The following is a 27,492-nucleotide window of genomic DNA, read 5'->3' as shown; positions in this document are numbered from 1 at the left end:
ACCTGCTTCTCTGCGGTCTGGCTCCTGCCACTGTTGGTGTGTACCTTTATTGCTTTGTGATGTTCAGCTGCCTGGCCTGTTTTCACCTGGGAGAGTGACAGAAGCTCGGCCACTTGCCTGTCCCCCCAGATGAGATAACTTGTGGGGGAGGCGCCCTCAGGACTGAAGGGCAGCTTAGGTCCCTTTTCTCTGTCTTTGGTTGCCATCCTCCCAAGGACTTGACCTGAGCCTTTGTTAAGTGGCCTAGGGGCAGGTGTTGAGGTGGGAAGGAGGGGTCAGGAGCTGGCCCATCGTGCTCGGTCCTGTTGGTTTCCACCCAGTCCAGACACTGCCTGACCTCAGGGAAGCCCTTCAGGCTGGGGCCTCTGCTCATTTGGCAGTCATAGTGACATGGGTGGCCCGGTTGGAGGACTGTCCTAAATCTTACCACTCAGTGGCCCTTAGTTCAGCTGGTCCCTGAAATTGGGAACCTGGTCACCTCTCCTCTCCACTCCAGTTTCTCAGCTCTCTTCCTTTACTGTGGCATCTCCAGGACTGGACTCCAAAGAGGGAGTCAGAAGATGAGCTGGTTCTCCACCTTGTCCAGAACTGGAAGCAGAAATCACAAGTTCATAGATTTGTAAAGAAATAATACCATCCTTTGCAGAAAATGTAAGAAGTTTCCATAAAAAAATCCTCACCCAAGGATATTTTGCCCCCCTTTATCTTTAGACAGAGTAGGAGGGATGGAGAGATGGAGGGGGAGAGAGAGAGAAACATCGATGCAAGAGAGACACATCGACTGGTTGCCTCCAGCATGACCCCGACTAGGGCCAGGGACTGAACCACAAATAAGGTACATACCTTTGACTGGAATCGAACCCGCGACTCTGCTCCGTGGGCTGATGCTCTAACCACTGAGCCAAACCGGCCAGGGCAAGAAATTTCCATTTGATTAGATCCTTTGGTCTTTATGCTTAGAACCCGAAGCATTTGCTCCTCAAAGGGACATAATATTAAATAGTCTTTGGGGGAGTAATTATTGTTTTTATGTGAAGTCTGAAAATGAGGAAACAGTGTGATGGCGATCGATCATGTGAGAATCTGAAGGGAGTTATGTTTTGATAGCTCTATGATCGATCAATGGTGAATGCTTCATTTATGCATCTGTCGTATAGTTCTCGAGTTTAGTTTCTTGAAATTAATGCAGCATTGTCCCTGATGATCATAACTATGAAGTGTAGATTATACTAAGCATAATTAAAACATTTTCCTTTTATTTTTCAATTTCAGCTGACATACAATATTATATTGGTTTGAGTTATACAACAAGGGGATTAGACATTTGTATAAATTACAAAGTGATCACCCCAATAAGTCTGGTACCCATATGACACCATACGTAGTTATTACAATAGTATTGACTATATTTCCTATGCTGTACATTACCTCCCAGTGACTTTCTATAACTGCCAGTTTGTACTTCTTAATCCCTTCACCTTTTATACCCCCCACTCCTCCCATCTGGCAACCATCAGTTTGTTTGAAGAAGTAGAGATTTTGAGTAATCACCCCATCATCACAAAAATAAGTGTGACCTAAATTCAGATTAGTTGACTAAGCATAACATCTGATGCTGAGTGTCTGTGTGTGCGTGCATGCGTGTGCATGTAAGAGTATAGCAATAATGTTGAGTTATTCTCAGAAATTAATTACTGAGTGCTTTCTGAAATACTGTTTAGATTTATAATGGGTTATGAACTTTCATTTAATATGGAGATATGATTTCTACTCATCCATGTTACTTTTTCTGGGTTCTGCGCTATGGTTACCCCCAAATAATTGTAGTACTTACATAGTTTCTTGTAGTACGTCCATATAACCTGACTATAAGCTGCTAGGGAGCAGAAATTGTGACTGTTTACCAGTGCACCCTACAGCTGGCATATAGTAGGGTTGATAACTATTAGTGGAAGTAACAAGCAGTGTAGGCTTGTCTTAAAGATGTTCATACTGGTGGAGGAAGATGAGTCAGATGGGTTGATGTGTCAGTTAGGATTTGTGTTCAGCTGTGATCAATAGATCTGCATCAAGGTGGAGTCTGTCACTGGATCTCAAATTCGGCTGCAACTTCGATCACCTGGGGAGCTTGGAAACACGATGCACACCTGGGTCTGAGCCCCGAGATTCTGATTGAGTCGGTGTGAGTGCATGCTGGGGATGGGGAGTTGGAAGAAGCCTCCAGGTGTGTTCATCTGCTTGTGCTGCTATAATGTGACATCACAGGCTGGGCAGCTTAAATAACAGGACTGTGTTTCTTAGGGTCTGGGAAGTTCAAGATGAAGGGGCAGGCAAGGCAAGTTAATTCGGAGGCCTCTAGGGTGGTAGATGGCCACCATTTGCTGTGTCACAGAGGAAAAGCGAGCTCTGTGACATCTCTATTAAGGACACTACTTGTCATATCAAGAGCTCCATCTTTTTAAAAAATCTCATTTAATCATAATTTCTTCCTTCTAGGCACTATTTCCACATATAGTCATATTGAAGTGGTTAGGGCTTCAACATAGGAATTTGGGGGGACCAAAATTCAGTCCACAGTACCACATGATTCTGGTTTTGGAATCAAAGGTAACTTCTTTAAAAAGTTGGGCTTATATAGACATTGTTTTCTTTCACCATAAAATGAGTGACTGTATCCACAATGCTTTGTCCATATCAAAGATCCTATACACAGCTGACCACACTGAGAACCAAGTGTGAGTTATGTTATTATTGTTATGTTCACATATTTCCATGGTGCTGTCTTGTTGGCACTGTGGTCAACTATCTGAGCTGCGGATACAATCCGATATGAGCATCAGATCTGGTTTACTGTCTGCATTGAGAAATGTGATATGTGCTTCTGGGAGTTCTTGTTTCAACCAGGCGGACTTTTAGGCACAGTGATGGTGGGAGGGTCTGCAGAGGGGAACTAGGCAGCTTTCTGCAGACATGGGCCCCCACGCCCAGAGTGGAGCAAGCACCTTGTCACAAAACATGAGAAACACTCGTTCTCAGAGTGTGCCTACGGGCAGCAGCCCGGCCTCACCGGGGACCTTGTCAGAGATTCAAGCTCCTGCTCCACCCAGACCTCCAGAAGCAGAGACTCTGGGCCCGGGAAGCTGTGTTTTAGTAAGCTTCCGGTGTTTCTGATGCAGCCCAGGTCTAGGCTGCAGGCAGGTCTCTCACTGCCAGATCATGGCTCTTTTGGGCCTTTACCCTGAGGGAAAAACAAAAGACACTTTGATGCAGGGACAGTGGAGTTTAGGGCCTGGCCCAGGTGGAGATTTGGGGGAAAGTCAGGCCCGTGTGTGATCTGGATTACCTCTCCTGGTCGCTGCAGGCCAGCATTCCATCTCTTTCATCTTCGTGGGGAATGCCCCCCATCTTTACTCAGGGCTTTAGCAAGTGTCAGAATCTTTTTTTGTGTGTATGTTCAGCTCACAGTGCAGAGCAGGGACTTGAATCATGACTCAGCCCGTGCCAAGGGTCCCCACGTCAGTCCCCCGTGTTGTGGATGGCAAGAACGGAGATAGGAGTTGAGAGCATTTACACACATCTTGATATTTTACAGTTTACTTAAAATAGCGTGAGTTTCTCACCAGAAACTCACGAGTTAATAGGAATTCTGAAGGCGAGGAGGCGATATTCTGCAAGCCTGTGTTAACACTTGTTAGACAGGTCTCGGTTCTTTTGATATTAAATCAACTGGTCCTTAAAAGCAGATCGGATCTCATCAGAGGTCAAGTCCAAGTGCTGGGCAGCAAACCTTGTGTTCAGAGTTCACTGTGACTTAGGCTGGTGCTTTATCGGGGTTTCTGAGGCAGCAGCCACTCGGGCTGGAAGTCCTTAATCTCAGGTGCCTCACTCAGCCTGGCCCCCGGGGCCCCTCTGCGAACTTGAACACCCTCCATGATACCAGTCGATGATCCGATTCTGCAGGAACTCAGCTGGGTGATTTGGTAACATTTCTTTAAACCGTTCTCAAAAATACTTCCCAAGTGACAGCCAAGAAATCCTCTGCCTGGGCTGTTGTGATTTAAGGGCTTTCAGACCAAGACAAAGGGAGGAAGGGTTGTGGTTAAGTGACGTAGTCTAGTCCTTGTATGGTCACATGGGTGCTCAGACGTTTGTGGGTGACTGATTGCGGGGAGAAGCTTGGCAGGCCAGAAGAAAAGGTCTTATCATGACTCTGGTTTTGTACTGGTTCTTACACTGTCAGGTGATTTAGGGAAGTTCGGAAGTTCACATTCCTGATTTCCTGACCTCGGATCCCCAAGGACTCTGATCCTCCAGATATGGTTGGGGTCAGGGATCCATAGTTTTAACACAGTCCCCAATGGACTCGGAAGCAGGGAAGACCCAAACTGTAAGACACAGTATTTTTTAGAAGGCAAGGCAATTCAAAATTTTTAAAAACTATGTTGGTTGTTGTCTTTTAATTTTATTTATGGATTATTTTTTCACCTGAGAGATGTTTTTATTTTTTATTTAGAAATATGAGTCAGTACTTTTATAGTGGTTTTCGCTCTTGCCACATGCTTTCCCCACCTTAAGAGTTTGAAAATATTCACTTATATGTCTCCTAATTACAATGATTACATAATTAATATGAAAATAAAGTATATGATATATAACTAATACTGTTTTTTTTTTAATTTAAGGCTTTTACATGGCAAATATTTATTTTGATATGAGGTGTGCTTAAAGAATATGATTAGGCCCTGGCCGGTTTGGCTCAGCGGTTAGAGCGTCGGCCTGCGGTCCGGAGAGACCCGGGTTTGGTTCCCGCTAAGGGCACGTACTTCGGTTGCAGTTTGTCCCCGGCCCTGGTTGGTCGTGCGGGTGGCAGCCACTCGATGTGTCCCTTTCATGTCGATGTTTCTCTCTCTCTCTCCCTCCCACTCTATCTGTACAAAAAATGGAAAAATGTCCTCAGGTGAGGATAAAAAACAAAACAAAAAAAAAGCTAAAAAAAAGAAAAAAAGAATATGATTAGTAAAATTTCTACTTTATAATGTTTTTTTCTTTTTTTTTTTAGCCATTTTGGAAAATGTTCCATGTACATTTTAAAAAGTCATATTTGCCCTGGCCGGTTTGGCTCCGCGGTTAGAGCGTTGGCCTATGGTCCGGAGAGACCCGGGTTCGGTTCCCGCTAAGGGCATGTACCTCGGTTGCAGTTTGTCCCCGGCCCTGGTTGGGTCGTGTGGGAGGCAGTCACTCGATGTGTCCCTTTCACGTCGATGTTTCTCTCTCTCTCTTCCTCTCTCGCCCTCCCAAAAAATGGAACAAAAAATGGAAAAAAAGTCCTCTGGTGAGGATAAAAAAAATAAATAAAAAGTCATATTTTTCATTGAGGCATATAATTATTTGTAAAGCTTAAAATAAAACGTGTGATTATATTGTTTGGAATCTATATATTTGTATTTGTTTTCTGCATACCTGTCAAATTCTAAAATCTCCCAGACTGATTGTGCTTTGTTTATTGTCTTCTGTTTCTGTAAGTTTGCTCTCTGTGCTTCCGACCCTGTGTTTTTGCATCTTTACAGTGAACACTTGATTTTAATCTGCACACAATGTCTTGCTGGTTTAAAGCCCTGGGCGGCGCCGCTGGGCAGCCCGAGTGCAAAGCCAGCCCCAGCGTCTCCTCTCTGGAAGGTCTGGAGCACGAATGTTTGTTTCTGTGCTCGAGGTTTTGGTCTGGAGAAAGGGGTTGTGATCATCTTCCTGGGACTGCTGAGGTGTCAGTGAGTTCAGGGGTGCAGCACACAATGCGTGTATAGAAAGTGCTCTGTAAATATCAGCAGTTCTTTTTTTTAATGGCTCAGTTTTTGTATCTGTAAGATGTCTGAGGGCTAGCGTAGTGGTTTTGCTGTAGACAGGCCGCAGAGAGTTCTTCCGGTCCATTGAGGTTAAACTTGTCTCGCATGGCTGCATGTCGTTCAGATTTTTACATGATAGAATATATTTGTCCCGTGGTTGCTAATGAGCCCTTAGAGCCCTTTGACAATTAGTACCTTCTGGAGCGTTGGAATCGCTGTCTCTTGGTGGTTTCGGTGATGGTGGGGCAGTGGCGGAAATCCGGTCACGGAATTGAGGAGTAGGTAACAGCGATGAAAGACGGCCATTGCGTTTCTCAGCCTCTGCCGCAAAGTCCACGGGTTGAAGGATCGCAGACTTAAGCTCGGCTGGGATCGAGGTTGCCTTAGAACCTGTGTGTGGATTCGATGGCAGGACCCAGCGTCTTCCTCTCCAGGAACTTTGGTTATCATGAAAGAAATTCTGGAAGATGCACCCTCCTCTTCCAAGCCAGAAACTCTTAAGGGTTGGAGTGTGAACTGTCCTGAGGTGAGGAGGCCCCCGGGATCAAGGTGTTACAGGCCCACCTGGAGATGCAGGGCCCTCTCTATGGAAACCGGCAGCTCCAAGGAGGTAGCTTTTGGAGAACTTGTATATGTTGATCTCTGATGATGAAAAGGGCTCAAAAAATGATCAACAGACAATCTTAATTTTGTCTGCCCTTTTGGTGTGTGGGTGGGGTGGCGACTGGGATTCTGGGATAGTCAGGCAGTAAATAATTTAACCCGGAGAAGGGCCTTAAGATGAAGGAGATGGTCACTGTTGTCATTGGTCAGGACAAGGCAGGGTCTGGCAGTCTGAGCACAGGCCAGTCCAGTTGGGAGCAGGTGCTTCTCAGGAGACCCAGTGGCTGGGAAGGTGAGGCCGTCTCCCGAGGCAGAGGTCCTCATTCCTCCTTCACGCGGGTTTGGTGGCTCTAGTCCTGGTGTCTGTGGTGACGGGCTGAGCCTACGGGGAACAGAGGCCTGACATGTTCTTGGAAATAAGCGTAGCGGGGGTGTGAAAGGTATTCTGCTCAGTCTCCGAGGAGAGGGCAGTAATCTTCCTTCTCAGGCCCTGGACTCTGGTTTTAATTTTCACTGTTAAATTTAGATGAAATGATTTAGCTTCTTGTCAGGAGCAGCCTGTCCAGCACACGTTCATCTTCAAAAGACTGATTTCACTGCATGTTTCTCTCTCTGGAATCCTCTTGTCATTTGGTTGTCGCGTCCCGTCAGTTTTAATGAGCTTCTTCCCGAGGCCCCCCCGCCCCAGTCCTTTCCCTCTGTGTGTCTGCTCCCGCTGGAGGTCAGTCCGTGGTTGTGGAGGTGCTCCTGGGCCCCATTCCTCTCCCTTCCCGGAGTGAAAATATGTTTCACCTTTAGATCCTCAGGTTGAACCTTGATGAAACGGTGTCAGGCAGATGGGGTGGGGGGATGAAAAGGCTACAGGCGTAGACAGATGACCCTCAGAGATGCAAGACTTGGAAAACAGAGACAGGTAAGGATGGCTGCTTTGTGTGCACGCGTGGACGTGAGTAAGTAAAAGGTCTGAGCCGGCGGGAGGTCACACCCACAATGCAAGGCCAGTGTAGAGCCAAATGCCTTTATTGCATGCGCCTGGGTGCAGGCGGGCTGACTCCTTAAAAAAGCCCAGCCTCGAAATCTCTTTGTTGTCTGGTTTTATAGGCCCAAACTACAGAAACTAAAAAAAAAACTACATTGGAAAAAACCCACATTTTCTTGGCACCTTGTAATTGGTGCTGGGGCTGATACAAGCTGTCTCAGAGGTAAGGAGTCTGCTCCAGCAGAGGTCTGGGCCATCATTAATCTCCTCCTTTTTTATGGTCCCTTCAAGTTTTTCACCCAAGGCCATCATGAACCCCTTATTTTTATGGTTCCTCTGGGAGTCAGTCCCAGGTTTCTTAGAAAACTGCTCAGGAGTTTATGTGCAGGAATAACTGGTCAGAATGGAGTTTAATTTTGTTAAAACGTTATTAACTCTTTCAGTAAGAGCATGTGCAAGTGCATGTGAAAGTGTGCACATGTATGTGAGTGTGTGTACAGTGAATGCATGAGTTAGTTTCAGAGGGATGTGGGTGTATGAGTGTGAGCATGTCTGAGCATGAGCGAGTCTCTGAATGCGTAAGTGCAGGTGTGTCTGGGTACTGGTGTGAGAGGGAGAGAGTGCGTGTGCAGGTGTGTCTGTGAGCGTGTGCATGCACTTGTGTGGGGTTTGTCTGAAAGATGTGGTAGGCAATGGCTTGTCCTCATTGCTTCCTAGGAAGGGGTTTGCCATGGCTCCCAGCTTTGGGATCGGGCAAGGGTGCCACCAAGAAGCCGGCCTGATGAAAACTCTCTTCGTGGGTTTGATTTCTCTCCTCATCCTGTCCTTGCTCCAGCACGTCCATTGGTTTGTGCACAGAGCAAATAAAAGAAGCTATCTGTACACAGTTCGGGTCACCTGCACGTCAGTCAGGTAGCATACTAAAGCTCAACACTAATTTAAAAAGAGCACGCTAGAGATTAGGATTGTCTTATTCATTTCTCTAAAAGGAAAGCCCTTTAAGAAAGTTTCAGGATTTTATCTAGCCATTTCGCTTGGGTTAATGAAGCCTCATCTAGAAATACGGTTCTTTCCCATTTAGAAAGGAAGCTGTGACGTCCAGATAGAGCTGTCAGCGCCGCGGCCCTGCAGGAAACCAAATGTGGTCTCTTCCCCCCAGGGGATGTGAACCGCAGCAGGTGCCCTTCTTAGTGCTGTGTGGACAGCTCTTACCTGTCTGACACAAGCTCACTGACTTTCAGAGGCCATGCTGAACACTGTGCCCAGTTGCAATTTGTTACTGATTCTCCCCTGCCCCCTCCGAATATGATAGAGTTTGTAACTGTCTTTAGAAAAGGAGTAGATGACTGGTCACGGAATTGAGGAGTAGGTAACAGAGATGAAAGATGGCCATTGCGTTTCTCAGCCTCTGCCGCAAAGTCCACGGGTTGAAGGATCGCAGACTTAAGCTCGGCTGGGATCGAGGTTGCCTTAGAACCTGTGTGTGGATTCGATGGCAGGACCCAGCGTCTTCCTCTCCAGGAACTTTGGTTATCATGAAAGAAATTCTGGAAGATGCACCCTCCTCTTCCAAGCCAGAAACTCTTAAGGGTTGGAGTGTGAACTGTCCTGAGGTGAGGAGACCCCAGGGATCAAGGTGTTACAGGCTCACCTGGAGATGCAGGGCCCTCTCTTATGGAAACTGGCAGTTCCAAGGAGGTAGCTTTTTGGAGAACTTGAATATGTTGATCTCTGATGAAACGGACTTAAAAAAAAAAAAGAACAATGGATGGTATTAATTTTGAGGACTTAAAATGACTGGTCTTCCTTAGTGCACATGATTCAAACCTGTGCATTTGCATTTAAACTATTTTAGGAAGTAGTGGAAATACATTTTTTTCCCATCCCAGGCAGGAGGTTAGAATTAAGATGTCAGTTGGAAATAGCTAATGTGAAAAATCATTAGTATGTCCCCGTATTCTGCATAATGTGACATCACTTGGTTATTCTGTCATCCTTATTGGAAAACATATCAGCAGCATTCATTTTGTTTCTTCGTGCCAGCTTCTGAATAATGCCCTTTGCGAATACGTGGTTAGCTGTTTGCCCTGGGGACACTGCCTGGGGGAGGGGGGGAAGGGCGGGTGACAGGTCCCGATAGAGAAGTTGGTAGAAGCAGTAGGGGGAAGGATATTAAGCCCTTTCTCTAACCAACAGTGTATGCCTTTCCCTGGAAGCCAGCCCAGGTCTCCCCTTCAGTGTCTGCTCCCCTACCCTGTGTAAGGTGGTGGGTTTACTAGTGGGGGAGGCTATAGCTCTGTGGGTGGGGGAGGGGGATCCAGTGCCACAGTTGGAGCCACGTTCCCTCCCTGAACGTGGGAGGCTCACAGCTGTGGGTGCTCCCGCCCGCCAGGAGCCCTCTGCAGGGCTGCAGTCCTGATGGCATCAGGTGCTGGAGTCATTTTCTCCCCACGAAGGCGGGGTCAGCACTTAAGTAATTTGACCCCTGGCAGCTTAGAAAGTACCCTCGTTCTTCTCGCCAAGGACTTGGGTTTTCGTCCCGCAGAGGGGAGTGGGAGCAAAATTTAAGTAGAAGGCTCTGAGCACAGCAGGTGCAAGGATTTTTGGTGAATCTGGAAGGCTGGCCGCTATCAGGGATCTTGACCTCAGGGGCCTAAGGAAACGACTTTCCGACTCGCTGAGCAGTCCGAGGTCGGTGCGCTCGGCAGGTGATCCTTCCGCGGGGTGACTTGGGGACCCAGGTGCCTTTGTCACACCCATGGTGGGGGTCTCAAGTGGCCCTGTAGGTCGTCTCCATTCCCCTGTGTGTGTGACAGCGGGAGTGTGCGTGTGCGTGCGTGTCTGCTGTGGGCCAGGCCTGCACTGCATCTGTTCACACTGTGCTGGCGAAGCTCACATGACCGCGTCCTCACTGCAAGGGACGCTGGAGATGCGGGGTGTGGCAAAGTAGGGTGACGTGAAACACAGTTCATTCTGGTGTTAGTTCTTGATTATTCTGTGCGAACAACTGTAAACCTACTTCTTGCCCCACCTCCAGATCCGGCTGTGTCTCCTGGAAGCCGAGGATGGGGACTTGGGGGTCAGAATTAGGTTAGGCCCGTGCAGCTTGTTAGGACGCAGCCTCCTGGGCCCGTTTCGCAGAGTTTCGGATTCTGCAGGCCTGGGTGCGGCCCCAGAATTTCCATTTCTACAAGCTCCCAGGTGGGGTCGATGCTGCTGGGCGAGGGACCACACTCGGAATAGTCCTGGTCTCTCTGTGGCTCATTTTTGTCTTGATTTATTAATGCTACTGGTGAAAACCAGAAGTGTATCTTTATTCTAGTGACTCAACAGACAGGAGGGGAAGAAAGGGGTAGAACAGTTTGGGCCAGGCCATGTGGAATGCTCAGAGTAACGGAGGTGGGAGATTTCTTAGAGAACTTGGAGTTTTGGAGACCGGGCCGTCCCGTGCTAATGGGCCGGCTACACCTTGCTCTGTGGGAGGAGGTCTGGGGACCTCTGCTGCCAGGGAGGGAACTTTCAGCTCTGTGAGCTGTGGGGGGCAGGGAGGTTTGGAGAAGAAAACACCTACCTAAGTAGGTACAGGAGAGGTGACTTGGAGAAGTGACAAGGAAGCCCACAAGAGAAACAAAGGCGCATTGGTGATCGAAGTGAACTGAGCCTGGACCTTGACACAGACGAGCAGAACCTGGATTTTGAGTTTCTTTCGGTCTCAAGATAGCCGTGAAATGCGGATAATGTGTACCTGTTTGGTTGCTGGGAGGATGAATTAGGTCAGAGGTTTGTACGCTTTCTTGGTTCGTGGTGCTTATAGGTTAAAACAATTCTGCAGTTTTATTGAAGAGGTTAGCGTCATACAGATTTGGGTCTTAACAACTCAGCAGGCATTTGAGGAAATAGTAAGCAAAAATGGAAAGAAGTGTGTTTTTATTTCTTTGTGAAATAACCACAATTACTCATCGATGGGATGTGTGCACCTGTGGGCGCTGCAAGCTTCGCAAACCTGGGGACCCCCTTGGGCACCGCTGGTCTCTTCCTGTTCCCTGTGGATGTTTGCTTTTAATCCCAGCACCGCTGAAAACCCAGCTTTGCGACAGAAGTTGTCATTGTGAGGATGTAGTGCCATCTAATATCAAAACTGTGAGAACACCCGAGTTAGTCATGTGCTTGGTATCTTTGAGGATCACTGTGTGCCCCTCAAATGTAAAATATTTTGCAGTGCCCTGTGAGTTCACAGTAGTGACTCCCACGTACTTTGGTGAACGGATTAAGCATTGTAGAATTTAGTAGTTTTTCCCCTTCATTCATTCATTGAAGAAATGTTAACTGAGTAGCACCGACGCGGCAGGCACTGTGCTGGGCACCGGGTGGGAGATGACACACACACACACAGTTCCGCCTTCAAGCAGTGTAGAGTCTATCAGGGAAACTAGACATTGGATCAGATAATCCTGCAAAGATAGACTCCTGGTGGGGCCAGGGCCAGGAAGGACCATTTTAAGGTGCCGTGAGAGCTTGTGAGAGGAATATTGGACCTGATCAGGAGATTTCTCAAGTGGATGGTACCTGAGTTCTTCCCGAAGGCTGAGAAGTTAACATGACGAAAAGGGGAGGGACCAGGTTCTAGGCTTTGGGGGCGGGGATAGCTTTCTGGGCAGGTGTTTCTCAAACCATGGTGAAGGACTTGCTATCCTCCCCCCCCCCCCCAAGTGCACTGTGGTTGCTTCATGACTCGCAGTTGGCTTAGTGTGCCACATGTGTTAGGTAGCATCTGGACTGTTTTATGAGACTAACCCATTCATCATGCAGTTGGATGCTGAAGCAAAGCCACATTGCAGGAAAAGTTTCAAAAAGCTGTCACGGACTAGGAACATTTTGGGAACCATGAACATTTGTGTACCACACTTTGAGTAACTGCTCCAGGCCAGGGGGACAGCATGAGCAAAGGTCCTGTGGTGGGAGGCAGCTGGTGACTAGGAAAGGGAGAAGGTAGAAAAGTCAGCAGGGGCTGTGCTGGGCATCTGGGTCACAGGAGGGATCTGAGTCTCAGGTGCAGACATTTCCATCCTGGTGGAGAAGGGGAAGTTGTCCTAACTACTTCTGAGGGTACAGCTTGAGAGTATAAATAGGCCAGATATTTGGCTACGAAGATTTGTTTGAGCAACTTAAGGCAACTTGCAGTTGTCCACCCCCCTCATTTTTTTTTTTTAAATCCTGGATGTGGAACCCAATGACATTGCGGCCTCCCAGAGTGGAGGAAATAATCACCTCTTTGTATAAAAAAGGATTTCAAGAAAGGCCCGCTGGACTGTGCCCAGGTGGTTGTATAAGCACCTCCCATTCCCTGACAGGTGACCCCAGCAGCTGGGTTCCTCACGGCACCGGTGCTGCCGGCAGGAAGCTCAGGGCCCAGCTTGCTGCTATCAGGGTGTAAAAGGGCCTCTCGCAGAGGCTAGAGAATTCCAGCTGTTCCCGTGAAGTCGCGTGGAACATGTTAATAGCCCGTGTCCCAAGGCACCTGCTGTGTTTTGGCTGTTCTGAGGCTCATAGGCACCAGGCGAGGTGGTGGGCATTGCACCTGAATGGCCCTGCAGTGCCCGTCACAAGCTCCATTCTGACTTAGGAATCAAGTGCTCTCTCCCAACTTGGGGGCTGGCTTCTGAGGTCCCCTAGTGGGCACTTTTGGCTTCCAGCTTCCTGGATCTGGAGCCTTGCTGTCCATTTGAGGATCCCCTTTCTTCTTTGCTGTGAGGAATGGGCTGGGGAGAAAAGTGATGCACTGTGGTTTCTCTGCACAGGTACTTTGTGCTGGACTTTGAGGCTGGCATCCTGCAGTATTTTGTGAATGAGCAAAGCAAGCACCAGAAGCCTCGAGGAGTCCTGTCTTTATCTGGGGCCATCGTGTCCCTGAGCGACGAAGCCCCCCACATGCTGGTCGTGTACTCTGCTGCCGGAGAGATGTATAAGCTGAGAGGTACGGGCTTCTCCTGCTAGCGTTTCAGACAGGCCTCGTGGGCGACAGGCACAGTTACCATGGTGATGGCTCTCTTGTTTTTGATTAAAAAAAAATCAACTTTGACAATTTGCTATGTTTGATGACTTGGTGTTGACAGATGGTTGCTGCTTCTCTTACCCCTGGGGTGGGGAGATGACCTGATGTTAGGAATTGCTTGTCCTAATTGAGGAATTCAGGACAAAGGACAGGTGAGTGATTGCAAAGCCAGCGGAGCTCTAGGACTTGGGAATATTTTTCATATCAGCTCAGTATATATTTTCTTTGACCTTCCCCACAGAGATGGGGAACGTCCGGCCTGTGGGCCGCATAAGGCTTGCAAAATCAATACCAGCTAACATCACACGCCTCTCCAAATTAGCCTGACCAAATACAGCAGGCTAATTTTTAAGTTGATGATTTTGTATGGCCTGCGAATTGTGTTATAAATCCCCGAATGGCCCTTGGCAGAAGAAAGGTTCCCACCCCTGCTGTGAATCTCCACTGTAGTGCCCTCTGGTCACTCTGGGCTCTAAGGACAACACAAGCCTTTTAAGTGTCATTGTGCCCTCCCACCAAGTTTCTCTAGAATATTTCTTAGTAAAGGGCCCCTTCACTTACATTTTATTGAATCTGTTGTGACCTGGTGAGAAGCCAGCTGGTATTGAGTTAATTTCCTGTGTGTGCTCTTTCCCCTTCTCTTTGATCCTTGAAAACTGATGTGTGCTCAGCATTCTGATCAGTGAGCACAACGCGAGAGAGTCCAGCCCTGGGCCATCACTGTGGGTCCGCCCCCCCCCGCCCCCCCAAGGCACAGGCGTTGCACAGGTTTTCAGGAATGCCAGGTTTGACTGTAGCAGTATAATTTGATTGCTAGATCATTCTTCTAGCATTGTTACAGACGCATTCCCAGAAAAATGGTCAGTATTCTTGTAATGAAAGAACAAAACGCAACAACAGAAGCAAACAAAAATCCATATGTATACACATACACACAGAGTCAACGTTATTTATTAAGGTCTGAGGAAAGTAGTATATATTAAGTATTAGCAGGTAGTTGGTAATTCTGCATTATTATGACATGTTTCTTTGCCCAAGTAGGGGCTCAGTACAAAGAAATGGCCTTTTATTATTTCTCCTTGAGCCGGAACTGAGCAGGGTAGGTCGCCTCTGCAAAGCTTAGACTGAGTCACTCCTCGGTCAGTTCATTTCACTGTTCAGCCACCAAGCTTAATTACCGAGAGATGGAATAAGCCAATGGTTCTTAATTATTTATATTCAAATCATATTTCAGAATCCATAAAACAGTTCAAAAACCTGTGAAATAAAAATGTCTGTAGTTGAAGAAAGTTTTTCAGTTTTGGGGAAGTGGGCTTAATAAGATTCATGTTCTTTTTTGAGATTCGTGCAGTGTGCTTCCCAACTGGCTAGATTTATATGGTCCTTGGTTTTGCTTTGATGTTTATTGCTTAATAAATTGTTAGAGCAGAAACAATAGCAGGGGAAAGACTTAATGTCACTTCCCCCGCCCCCCTGCCTGTGGTTTATAAAAGGACGCAAACCCATACAAATGAGAAAAATCCAACAAAGTTGGCAATTGAACTATCTCATTTTGCCTTTGAGTTATTATTCTCTGGATTATTAAACCACAGGGTTTTTTTTTTTTTTTTTTTTAAAGGGTCATTTTAATAGCAAATATAAGAGTTTTATTATCTGCATGAAATTATCACGAAGGCTAAATTAACTTAAACTTGGCAGCTACAGAAAAGACAGGATACATTTCTGCATATTTATGGCTGGTTCTTGGCCCATCCCACAAGGATCTGCATGTCTGTTTCGCTCATCTCACCTACATAGAGAGGGTGCACAGCTCTGGGGAATGTTTTTAGTGCTGAGCCTTTGGACAGGACTGCCACAAACTGACAATTAATTCTTCACGTTTCCTAAGGAACAAAGGCTCTGGTTTTTGCAAAATCCTTTGTCTTTAGAAAGTTAAATTCACCTGCTCTTACACTGGTCTACAACTCTAGATTTCTTCACCTGCAAATTTAACCTGAAGTTGGCTTTTATTGGCAAATGATACTTAGGCCCATTTTTTTAAACAATTATAATTTTTAGGAGAAATGTTCTGTTTTCTGCATAGTTGATATTTGTGCAATTAATATATTAAAATATTTACGTAGTTAATTGTTTACTTACATTAAGGATTTAAATTTTATTAGAACCTGTCATTTATGATATATATATTTTTTATTTTTCTTTATTGATTTTAGAGATAGAGGAAGGGAAAGGGGAGAGATAGAAAGAACATGGATTGGCCTCCTATTGCATACCCCCCACTGGGGATCGGGCCTACAACCTGGGCAGGAGCCCTGAATGGGAATTGAACTGGCAACCTCTGGGTGCATGGGTCAATACTCAACCACTGAGCCACACCAGTCGGGCTGTATCTATGTCATATATATATATATATATATATATATATATATATATATATATTTATTCCTCACCCAAGGATACTTTTCTGTTTATCATCAGATAGAGTGGGAGGGAGGGAGGGAGAGAGAAAGAGAGAGAGAGAGACAAAAAGAAACATTAATTAATGTGATGGAGCCGCATTGACTGGTTGCCTCCCGCAGGACCTGACCAGGGCCAGGGACTAACCACAACAGAGGTACGTGCCCTTGGCCAAAATAGAACCCACTGCTCATTGGTCCGTGGGCCGACACTCTAACCGCTGAGCCAAACCGGCCAGGGCTCCATAATATTTTAAGGAAATAATTGTATGTGCTTGAGAGATGGGGGTGTAGATGGAAAGTTATGATGATGCAGTTGACTGGTACTTGAATGTCTCTTTGGGGGAAATCTGAGGATCTCTAAGGCAGCATTTGGTATCTTGTTCTGTCCAATCCGAATATGAATCCTTGAGAACACATATTAAAGTGGTAATTCAACTGAATGCTTATTTTGTACATGCTAATAACCCCACAGTACAACTCTGGTAGATAACACAAAGGCCCTGAAAAGCTGACTTTGATCCTCGTATTAGCCGAACATGCCAGAGGCATTGAAAAAATAATCATGTTTTTCCTCCCTTGCTGCCTTTTTAAAGAAGCAAAAATGACTTTTTCAGAGAAGGTTAAAAAATGGCAAAATTGTTCTTATAACAGCTATCTCAGAATACATTTTTAATGTGGGGTAAGAGGGAATTCTCTCTGAAATTTCGTGTAATTTGTTTTTTGGGCGTAAGTACAGGCTACTTACTGAATATTGAGATCTGTATTTGCTTTTCCTTCCTTTTCCCTCTACCCCTCATGCTCCCCCCTCCCCCCGCCCCGGCTTAGGTGGGTGCAGAAATGGGTTGGCTGTGCATTGGAACAGTCTCTGTAAGCATTTCTTTCTCTATTTTAGCTGCTGATGCAAAAGAGAAACAGCTTTGGGTGACTCAGCTTCGCGCTTGTGCCAAATACCACATGGAAACCAATTCTAAGGTGAGTAACCGCGGGGAGCAAGGCGGCCTTCCGATGACCTGGATGGGCTGCCCTTTCGCCCAAGTATCTGTTTCTGTGGGGAAGCTGTTCTTCACGTTTTATTTGTTTTCAAGCGATCCATCGTAGTGCAATTCCTATTTGTCCTGCTACCTCTGCCTTTAAAGCCAGGAGAAGAGCAGCAGGATCTGCCTGCTGACACCCGATTGGAACTGATCCTGGAAAGACACTTCTGTCGCTTTCCATGTTGTCAATTTCGGCAGCCATTAATTGGCCGATGGAGAAGCTGCGTGGCTGATTTCATGGTGTGGAGGCAGGGTAGTCAGATTTACTGTTCCTGATCTGGCTGTCGCTGATCCTTAAGTAAAACCCAGACCCCAAATTGATTACTTTCTCAGCCAAGAGCTGCTGCATTCTAAGTGCGTAAAAATGTTCTCGGGTGATGTGGCAGCCAGGTAGGAGTTATTTCCTCCTCGGGATTTGTGTGAGATCTTGGAGCAGACGTGAGGGAGATAGGAGGCTGGCATTTTTCATGGCTTATTCAGAGGATTTCCAATCCTTAAAATAGAGGAAATCACTGCAGAATGGATTTGGTCGGGGCAGTCAAGATTACTTGTGTTGTTCAAAGGCCTATCCCTTTTATGTCACTAGTGCAGATTTAGTTGAACTAATTGCGGTCTTTTTCTATGTTCCATGCATCAGCTAGAAAGAGCCACACTTGAAATTTCTGATGATTCCATTTACTGTAACCTGCCTGCTGTCTTGTTCAGGGGCCTGGGAAATGTCTTGCTTACTTTAGACCTCCCTGTTCTGCCTCCAAATACAACCTGAAATGATTTCTTCACCGGATTTTGTTCATTTATTCCCCCCCTAGAGACATCTTCTTTTCCTTATCCTGTTTCCTACGGTCGCACTCAGCCGAATGCCCTTCTTGAGTTGCCCCAGGTAGAATCTGGGTCATTCAGAGCCTCTTCCCCTCCGGCCTCCTTTACTTTCCAGGAAATATAGTAGGAGTTCTGGACATTTCATCACTATGTTATAAATAGGTAGGCAGGACAGTTACAGTTTTTTATATGTATCCTTTTACTTTTTATAGAACAGAACAGAAGGGAATGAAATAAAAAGGACATATCACCACTATTGCCGTGTATAATCTTCAGAGATGACTGCTCTTAATTTGCCTTCTTGTTAAATTTATCTTTATTGTTGAAAGTATTACAGCTGTCCCCCATCCTCCCCCTCTTTATTGATCTTGTATGTCATTCTAGTAAGCTAAGGTGTGTGTTAGTGTGCATGTATATATATCTGTATCTTTATCTAGATCTCTTTTTTTTTTTATCCTCACCCAAGGACATTTTTACATTTATCTTCAGATAGAGTGGGAGGGAGAGAGGGAGGAAGAGAGAGAGAAAAACATCGATGTGAGAGAGACACGCCGACTGGTGGCCATCCACACGACCCCAACTGGGGCCAGGACAAACTGCAACTGAGGTACGTGCCCTTAGTGGGAACTGAACCCAGGTCTCTGGTCCACGGGCCGACGCTCTAACCTTTGAGCCGAATGGGCCAGGGCAGATCTATTTTTATACAAATGGGATCATATTATGTATGCTGTTTTTCCTCCTGCCCCCCCCCCCTCAACTTATTAATATATTTTGGAGATTCTTTCCCTATTAGACATACAGATCTGTTGCACTCATTTTGGACATCAGTACTTTATTTAAGCACTCTGCTGATAAACATTTCGGGTTTTTGTTGTTGTTATACATAATACTGTAATCAGCATCTTTGTACATATTTCCTTTTGTATCTCTCTGTGTATTTGTATGAATTTATACCAGTGGAATTATTGGGTCATATAATGTGTCTTCTAGATTTTCATAGACATTGCTAAATTGTCTTCTAACAATGTTGCCCTGATTTGCCCTCCCATCAATTTTCTGTCTCCCCACATGACTGTGGCTCTTACTTTGAGTTTTTGATAGTCTCACAGGTAAAAAATGGATCCCCCATTATTTTCATTCTCTGAAATCATGAGTGGGGCCACCTATATTTCTTTTATGTGAACTGCCACTTTCTATTTTTAACCATTTTCCTGTTGGATTTATCTTTTCCTTCTTGGTTTGTAGTAGCTGTATGTGTATTAAGAATATTTGTCCTTTAACTGTCATTTGGATTGTAGATGTTTTTTTCCTAGTAGGTCATTTGTATTTTGACTTTGAATACATATTTTTGCTATGTGGAATATTTAATTTTTTATGGTCAAATTTATTTTCATATTTGACTTGTGGTTTTGTATCATGTATAGAAAGGGGCTTCTCTGCTCAAAATTATGAAAACATTCTTTCGGTGAATTTATAGTTTAATTATCACGTATAAATCATTGATTCATCTGGAATCTATTTTGAGTGTCAGAGTTCAGGTAGGGACAACCATTAAGTGCATTAGTATTTTAATGAATCATTGGAGACAAGGAGAAATAAATATATCCATCCAAATGGCAGTAAGAAATAGGGGGATTTAAAGAAATAAGAGTATTTGAAGATTCTCTGGAGGAGAGTTTGATTTCCTGATACATTTCTGTGTAGAATACGATTAATCTATTAATATTAGAACCAAAATAAATAATACTTTAGCTGTTAGGGCCTATAGGATTCCTTCTTTGAGAAGTGGAGGTGCTACCACCATTCATTTTTAAAATTTTTTTATCTCTATTTCTCACCTGAGGATATTTTTCCATTTATCATTAGAGTGGGAGGGAGAGAGATAGAAAGAGAGAGAGAGAGAGAGAGAGAGAAACAGACAGAAACATCGATGTGATAGAGTCACATCGACTGGTTGCCTCCCACATGACCCAACACGGGCCAAGGATGTGCAACCAAGGGATGTGCCCTTTACTGGGAATCAAACCTGCGACTTGTTCTGCGGGCCGATGCTCTAACCGCTGAGCCAAACCGGCCAGGGCACCATTTATTTATAACAAGCTATTGTGATCAATACTGTTAGAATTGTGGACAGACCTTGTTATTCAGCAGAAGCATTCTGAAGGCTGCTTAAGCCAAGTTAGTAGTGAAAATGAAGTTAGGCTTAAAGCGTATTCATAAAACTTGATCTCTAGTTAACTGTGGGATGGCTACTTACCTGGCGTCATGTCTGTTAGGAATTTATGCTAAAGCTTCTCTCTGCTCGTCCTCATTCCCTCTCTGGAGTAGACTGTAGTGGATATTCTCCCTGCAGCTGCTTTGAATTGTACCTTATAAAGACTTGTAGATGGCCCTGACTGGTTTGGCTCCGCGGTTAGAGCGACGGCCCTTGGACCAAAGAGTCGCGGGTTCAATTCCAGTCAAGGGCAGGTACCTGGTTGGGGTGGTGCAGCCTTGGTTGGAGTTGTGCAGGAGGCAACCAGTCGATATGTCTCTCTCGCATTGATGTTTCTCTCTCGCTCTCTTTCTCTGCCACCCTCCCTCCCTCTCTTCCTCCTTCCCAGTCTATCTGAAGATAAATGGAGAAGTATCCTTGGGTGAGGATTTAAAAAAAACAAAAACCTTGTAGATGGAATGGTGCTATCATTCAAACTCACTTTAGTGAGAATTGCAGGACAACTAGATTCATAGAACTCTGGAATTGCCAAAGGCTTTAAAGATGCCCATAGTGTCCAATCTTCTGAAACTCAGACCTGGTCTCAGTCAGTTCCCGATGAGGTTTTCACCGATCCAGAAGTGAAATGAGAAAAACAAGAAGGGAATTGTTCCCAGAGACACCTTTATTCTTTATAAAGGGCTGCTTTTTATTCAGAAATGGCATTGCTCTGCTTTTGGAGGGGTAAAATATTCTTATTATAGAAGATGGTAGAGTATTGATTGATTGATTGATTGCCTTTTAAAAAGTTTTTCAGGACTATTGAGATATAATTTACATAAAGTAAAATTCACCCCTTTAAGTATAAAATTCACTCCCTTTAACGGTCAAGTTTGAATTTTGACCAACGTGTACAGTAGTGTTTGTCGCCATCACCACAATTCTGCCATCCCCAAAAGCTCCCTCATTACCCTGTTGTGGTCAGTCCCCTCTCTTTGTCCCCAGCCCTTGATAACTGCTGAGCCATTTTCTGTTTATAGTTTTGCTTTTTCTAGACTGTTCTATAAATGGAATTATACGGCCTTTCACATCAGATTTCTTTCATTTAGCGTAAGACTTCTGAATTGCACCCGTGCTGTTGTATCAGTGGTTGACTGTCTTTTGATTTTAGAGAGAGAGTAAGGGAGAGGGAGAGAGAGATGGAAACATCGATGAGAGAGAACATCGATTGGCCGCCTCCTGCATGCCCCCCAATGGGGATCGGCCCACAACCTGGGCATGTGTCCTGACTAGGAATCGAACCAGCGACCTCTTGGTGCATGGGTCAATGCTCAACCGCTGAGCCACACTGGCCGGACACGGGTGTCTTGTTTATATCAAGTAGATGGTGGTGCGGAACTCCTAGGCTAGGGAACAGCGGTGTTGTGGGAACTGCAGTAAGCGCTGGGCATGGGAAACGAGCTGGCCCGTCGACAGAGGTAATGGTAATTAATTAGCTTGGATGTGAGTGACCCTCTCTTGTGATTGCTGTACTCTTCACAGACATCCTGTGAGGTAGGTTGTAGCATCTCCTTTTTTGAAAATTAGAAAGCAGAGGCCAACTGAACTTAAGGGATGGGCTCAAAGTCACACAGCCAGTAAGTGACTGGACTGGGACAAGAACCCAAGTCGTTCCTCTTGCCCCTTCCCCCTCATCTCCTAGTTTCTTGGCAGGAGCTGCTTAGAAGCTTCCATGAAGGTACTGCTCCCACCCACCCCATGAACTCCATATTTAATAACACTGAGAACACAGCTCTGTAAGAGGGTACTGTACCCTAACCAGGAGAGCCTTTCTCCTGACTTTTAAATAGTCTGATTTCAAAATTTTCTTTAGTGAATGTGTTTGAAAGTAATGTTGGCTTTTTGCACTGTTTGTGTGTGTGTGTGATATAAGCTTATACAAGGTGAGCATTTTGAGCAGCTCCCCATGAACTTTGAATTACAAGCATCTTCTGACTGAGTATATCCGTGTGTCAGTTCACGACATCCTGGATTAGAAGAAACACTGTAGCCTGCCGAGTGAGAAGACCTATACTGAGATCCCCACTCTGCCAATGTGTTGAACATACCTTCTCAGTTCTCCTTTATTCTTTCTGATTTTCCGTCCTCCTCTTTGAAGTGGTGACATCTATCTCTTAAAAGCTGTCATGTGTCTAACCCGAGGAAGACGATGCAGGAGAAAGCCAGTTGCTGACCTGAAGTGCTCGGAGGAGTGAGGGGCTCAGCAGGACATTCTCAATGAGATGCTGCTTGGAAGTCCAGCTGCTCGTTGGAGCTGGGTCCAACCCCCTCAAGGAAAACAAGTGTGCTTTTTCTTTTTTTAATTCTCACCAGAGGACATTTTTGCATTTATCTTCAGACAGCGTGGAACGGAGAGGGAGGAAGAGAGAGAGAGAAAGAAACATCTATGTGAGAGAGACATCGAGTGGCCGCCACCCACATGACCTCAACCAGGGCCGGGCCAAGCTGCAACCGAGGTCCGTGCCCTTAGCGGGAACCTAACCCGGGTCTCTCTGGACTGCGGGCCAACGCTCTAACCGCTGAGCCAAACCGGCCAGGGCACAAGTGTGCTTTTTAATCCATTTGTGGTTATGTGTCTGTTTTCAAATAGACTCCATTCTTTTTAAATGGCCACTTCGGAGAACTCAGGGCCACTGAAAATCAACAGAAATCAATATTTGGATGATGGGTGGGGAGTCAGAGAAACTCATGAATAGTGCTATTTTCAAATTACTTTTGACCTGTGGGGAAAGTGGAATAATGAGGACAATGGTTAAGGGATTAAAAAGCATTTAAAGGACATCAGATTTGGAAGATTTTAGTTTCATTGGCTTTCATCTGACCAATTAAGAGCATTTTAAAAGATTAAACTCGATGGACAACTTATTGTATTTTCAATATTTCTGTGACTTTTCTCATCTGGACATGGAAGGTGGATTTACTTGTGGGGGTGACTCATATGCTAAGTGGGTAGTTCAGTGATCTGCTCGGATGCTAACTGGGCATTCATGCTGTGTCCCTGGACTTTGAGCCCTAAAGGATAAATGTGTGACGTGATGATTATCACTTCCCCTTAAAGTAGAGACTTTCAACCATACTCAGTGGCCAGGTGGGGTGTGGATGGAACTCAGGACTTCCCTTTTTGGCTCAGCTGGCTTTCAGATTGGCACCCCCATCCCGACCACAAACAAACTGTTGTTATGAATTCACTGGTGACAGCTTGTGGAGGTGGTGGTGTTTTTCTTTCTTTTCTTTTCTTTTTTTTTTTTTATCACATAATGGAAATAGCATTCTTTTTAAAAGTTGTGTATATGACCTATACACAATATAAAACACCCAGAGGATAGGAAAGTATAAAGAAGGGAAAAGTTCACCCCAAACCCAGTCCCGGCCTTAATCTCTGATGATACCATTTGGGTGAACGTCCTTCCAGATACTTCACTGTGTGGATACATAGGAAGAGATCACATGACTACATTGGAGGTCCCGTCTTTCCAGTCTTTTTTCTGTACCCGTATACGCACAGCGATCACACAAATTTGTTTTCATGAGCAGCCTACCTCTCCATGAGGATGGACTGTGAGACCAGGCTTTGGCCACAGGCCTATTCTCTGTGTTTGGGTGGTTTTATCTTTAAAATGAGTGTGTGTGTCCATGGCCTGTTTCTTAGACCATTTCTGGGATCTCTTCTGTGTTTTGTCTTCCAGCCCTTGCCTCTCAGTCCTTTCTCATGTCTCAGTCCTTGTCCTGCCCTTGTCTGGATCCAGATGGGAAGTTGAGGAAATAAGGGGACATTTTTACTGGTGATTTACCATCTAACAAAACGGAAATGTAGCCTTTTCCCCCATCCGTGGGGAAATTAAGGAAATGTAGGTATTTGGGGCATTTGAAGTAGTTTATCCTAGTGATTGTACTTGAAATCCTTTCTCTGGGCTCTTGGGCCCCAGACCCGACCCTGCCCTTGCATTTACTACTTGGGGGTCCAGTGATCTGGTTCCCCGTCTGACTCCTGCACGTGAGCATGCGCTGTCTGAGAGCAAGGCCTGACTCTGTTCACTTAGGACGACAGGAGGTCCCAGGGCTCTCTGTCCATGTGAGGCATGTGAAGACCCTGTGGCTAGGTCACCTTGGTGTGTGGCTAGGGCTTTGTCCTTGTGAGCTCTTTCTAAATTAAAATGTAAATTTCAGGGTACAGTCTTAGGCAGATTTGGTCATGGAAGAATATGATGGCCTAATATAGGATTTTGAATTCATTATAGGTCCTAGGAGGTCTTGAATGAGCAGCGAAAGCTACTGAGTTTCAGGGAGTTTATGTATAAGTATTCATGCCGGAAGCTGCCCATATCACTAGTATTTATCTCTCTTCCCTAGTCTCCTAGAATGATAGTTGGTATGCTAATTCTTGGGAGACTTGGGGGTGTTCGAGCATTGTCGCCTCCGTGGTGGCTGGGTGTGGAGCCCAAGAGCAGAGGAGAGCTCTTTCTCCCCGTGCAGCCTTGGGGAAGCTAATGCCCAGTACGGACCTGCCCACGTTTATATATATAACCTGCCTGTGACAGCTGACTCCTGTGATGTAGGTAGTCCCCAACTCACATCTGCTGCTTTTGCCACGATACCTGGTGCCCCCGGTAATGTAGGGGTTCAAGCAGGGCATGGTGGGCATTGCACAGTGAGAAAGGAGGCTGAAGACCGGGCAAACTGGCTCTGTGTTCGCTGTGGGCCGGAGAGCGTGCCCGGTGGCTGCCGTCAGTCCCCAGGGCTGTGTGCTGGGCTGCGTGCACCAAAATGGGTGAGTCCCGAGGCCCAGCTGGTGAGCCCGCCCCTGGCAGCTGGGTTGCCAGGTGCAGACAGCCCTGTTTGGGGACATTCCAGACTTGCTTTATTTGGAGAGGTATGGGGGAGGTATGAACTACTTCTGGGGAATTAGAGAGGGAAGGGGGCGTGGGTGGGGAATTCTAACTGTGTGTTAAATCCACAGCCAAGCATCAAGACAGGAGAGTTGAAGCTGCTGGTTCATTATTTTCCCCAGCAATCTCCCATCATGTCCTGGTGGTGAATGACGACGACTTCCCCAACTTCCCGCCACCCTGGGGTCTGAGCCGGGGTCTGAGCCAGAGGGCCTTGCAGAGGTGTTTTGGTGTCTTGGTCAGGATGTCTCACAACAGCAAGCATCTGCTTGCTGAGACTAACCCAGCCCCATCTGTGGACTCTGAAACCACATGGTTAGGAGGGACAGCAGCTGTCCTCTAGTCCAAAGACCTGGCCCCGCCGCATCCCACTCCTGACACAGACAGGCTTGTTGTGCTACCAATGAAGAAACGGGTTGCTTCTCCTCAAAACAATATCCTTAATCACCTGGAGAGGGCCCTGCTGGTAAGCCATCGACCCAATGCTGAGAGCTTCGGAGGTAATCTGACAGATGACGTGGACTACCTCTCGTGTGATGACACGAACTGGAGGCCTCTCAGAACAGTCTGGAAGAACTCAGAAGTAATGGAAGGATTAGAAAGTGGGCGGGGACTTCCAGCTCCCCTTGTTCACCTGTGTGGAGAACGATGTAAGTAATAGGACAAGAGTCGGTTCTCACACTGCGTGGTCCAGTGTGGAAGCCTCCGGCCACGTGAGACAATTTCGGTTTAAATGGACTGAAATTAAAATTTAAAACTCGCCCTGGCTGGTTTGGTTCAGTGGTAGAGCGTCGGCCTGCGGTCCAGAGAGACCCGGTTCGGTTCCCGCTAAGGGCATGTACCTCGGTTGCAGTTTGTCCCCGGCCCTGGTTGGTTGTGCGGGTGGCAGCCACTCGATGTGTCCCTTTCACATCGATGTTTCTCTCTCTCCCTCCCACCTATCTGAACAAAATATCCAAAAGCATCCTCGGGTGAGGATTAAAAAAAAAGAAAAAAAATGTAAAACTCAGTGCCCCAGCTCACCGAGCCACATTTCAAGTGCGCAGTAGCCACAGCTGGCTGCTGGCTGCAGTGTTGGACAGGGCGGGCAGAACCATTTCCACCAGCACAGAACGTTCTGTGGGCAGTGCTGATAAAGCTCCAGTCACTGCTCCATGCTCTCCAAGCAGGAGTTTGCCGGTGTCTGGTTTTATCTCCTCGTGCACTAGGACAGGTTTCCGTCCCCCTGTTAACCCTGAACCGGCTGGCTGCTGCTCCCCAACCCTGCCGTCCTTCTCCCGCTCCCTCCCTTCCTTCCAGTCGGGAACTCTGGTCCCTTCTGTGGCCTTGGCGTTAAATATCTTGATCCCTCTCACGTCTCCAGTTGCCTCGTCTGTGCAGCAGGGAGGTTGACCTTGCCTGTCTGAAGGCAGGAACTGCTGTTATCCTGCGGTCAGATGCTGCTGCATGCTCACCCCCTGCAGCTGCTTGTCAGGAAAACATCTGTCTTGGGCTGTTGTGAGGAGCGGAGGAGCAAGGGAAGGCTGCTGATGTGCTGCTCCCTGGCTCCCGCAACCTTTCATGGCGCCCCACTTCCTAAGATGAAGTCCAAAACTTGACCTTGGCATTGAGTGCCCGTCACAGCTGGGGTCCAGTTTCTCTCCCTCCACCTCTGTGCACTCATGTTCCGGATGATCGGTTCCCTAGGCACACGGTGTACTTGCACACTTCCATGCTGTTTCCTCCGCTAGGAATGCCTTTCCCTCTCTGGTCTTCATGCAGCAAATCGCCACGTGGTCTTCAAGTCTCATGTACCTCTGGGATGCCGTCCTGGCCTTCCTCGTCTGCGTGGATCTGCTGTCTCTGTTCCCATTTATACCAGTACTCACCTCTGTTTCAGTGCTTCTCGTGGGTGTGTGCGTGCGCAAGCATCAGCCCTCTTGTTGACTGTCCTTCGCACCCAGGACCGCGGGAATCATGTTGTGTCCTCTGTACCTGCCACTGCCATGACCAGGGGGCGGATGTGAACCACGTAGGGCATTCTGATCCCTCCGCAAGGGTCAGCCTGCGTCCTCCTCCCTCACTCCTCACGGTATTAGCATCAGTGACAGCAGTTCATCAGTAATAGCAGTGGGATTTGGGTTCCTTAAAAAAGTATGTCCAGGCTAGCATTTTCTTTTCCTAAAATAATACTGTAGGCTGTTTTAGATCAAGTATTTGAAGATTCTGTGTATAGAGAGAGAGCTGTTAGCTTCCTGTGAAAAATCAAGATTTTCAAGCAAAGTGTCTCTTCACTTTTTTTTTTTTTTTTGGAGAAGGAAATAAAGAAAAGGGGCACATTTGGGGGAACAGAAAATAATAAACAGCATCTGTCAACAGATTGCTGTGGGCAGGTACTACGAAGGGTACCTTCTCGGATTATCTCACGAGGGCCCTAGAGTAGGTACCGCGGCACATTTGATAGGGAGGCGAGAACACGCCGGAAGGAGCGTGCTGCCCATGGTTGCAGAGCTGGTGGGAGGCTGCCGTCTATTTTTAGAAATTTGAGATATAATTCAGATACCATAGCATTTACTTTTCCAAGTAT

The 27,492-nt window shown here is 46.3% G+C and overlaps 1 protein-coding gene across 2 annotated transcripts in view; it reads left to right on the top strand.

Moving 5' to 3' along the window:
• Positions 1-27,492, top strand: part of OSBPL10 (oxysterol binding protein like 10) — a 249,856-nt gene that overhangs the window by 75,216 nt on the left and 147,148 nt on the right. For both annotated transcript variants that reach the window (XM_036267081.1, XM_036267080.1), the window contains exons 2-3: positions 13,221-13,396; positions 16,826-16,905. In XM_036267081.1, the coding sequence (XP_036122974.1) occupies positions 13,221-13,396; positions 16,826-16,905 (256 nt within the window). The remainder of the gene's footprint in view (positions 1-13,220; positions 13,397-16,825; positions 16,906-27,492) is intronic.

This window comes from Molossus molossus, unplaced genomic scaffold, assembly GCF_014108415.1.
Source record: "Molossus molossus isolate mMolMol1 unplaced genomic scaffold, mMolMol1.p scaffold_m16_p_18, whole genome shotgun sequence".
In the NCBI taxonomy this organism is placed as follows: domain Eukaryota; kingdom Metazoa; phylum Chordata; class Mammalia; order Chiroptera; family Molossidae; genus Molossus; species Molossus molossus.
The sequence above is the reverse complement of the archived record's forward strand: the minus strand, read 5'-3'. Positions and strand labels throughout refer to the sequence as shown.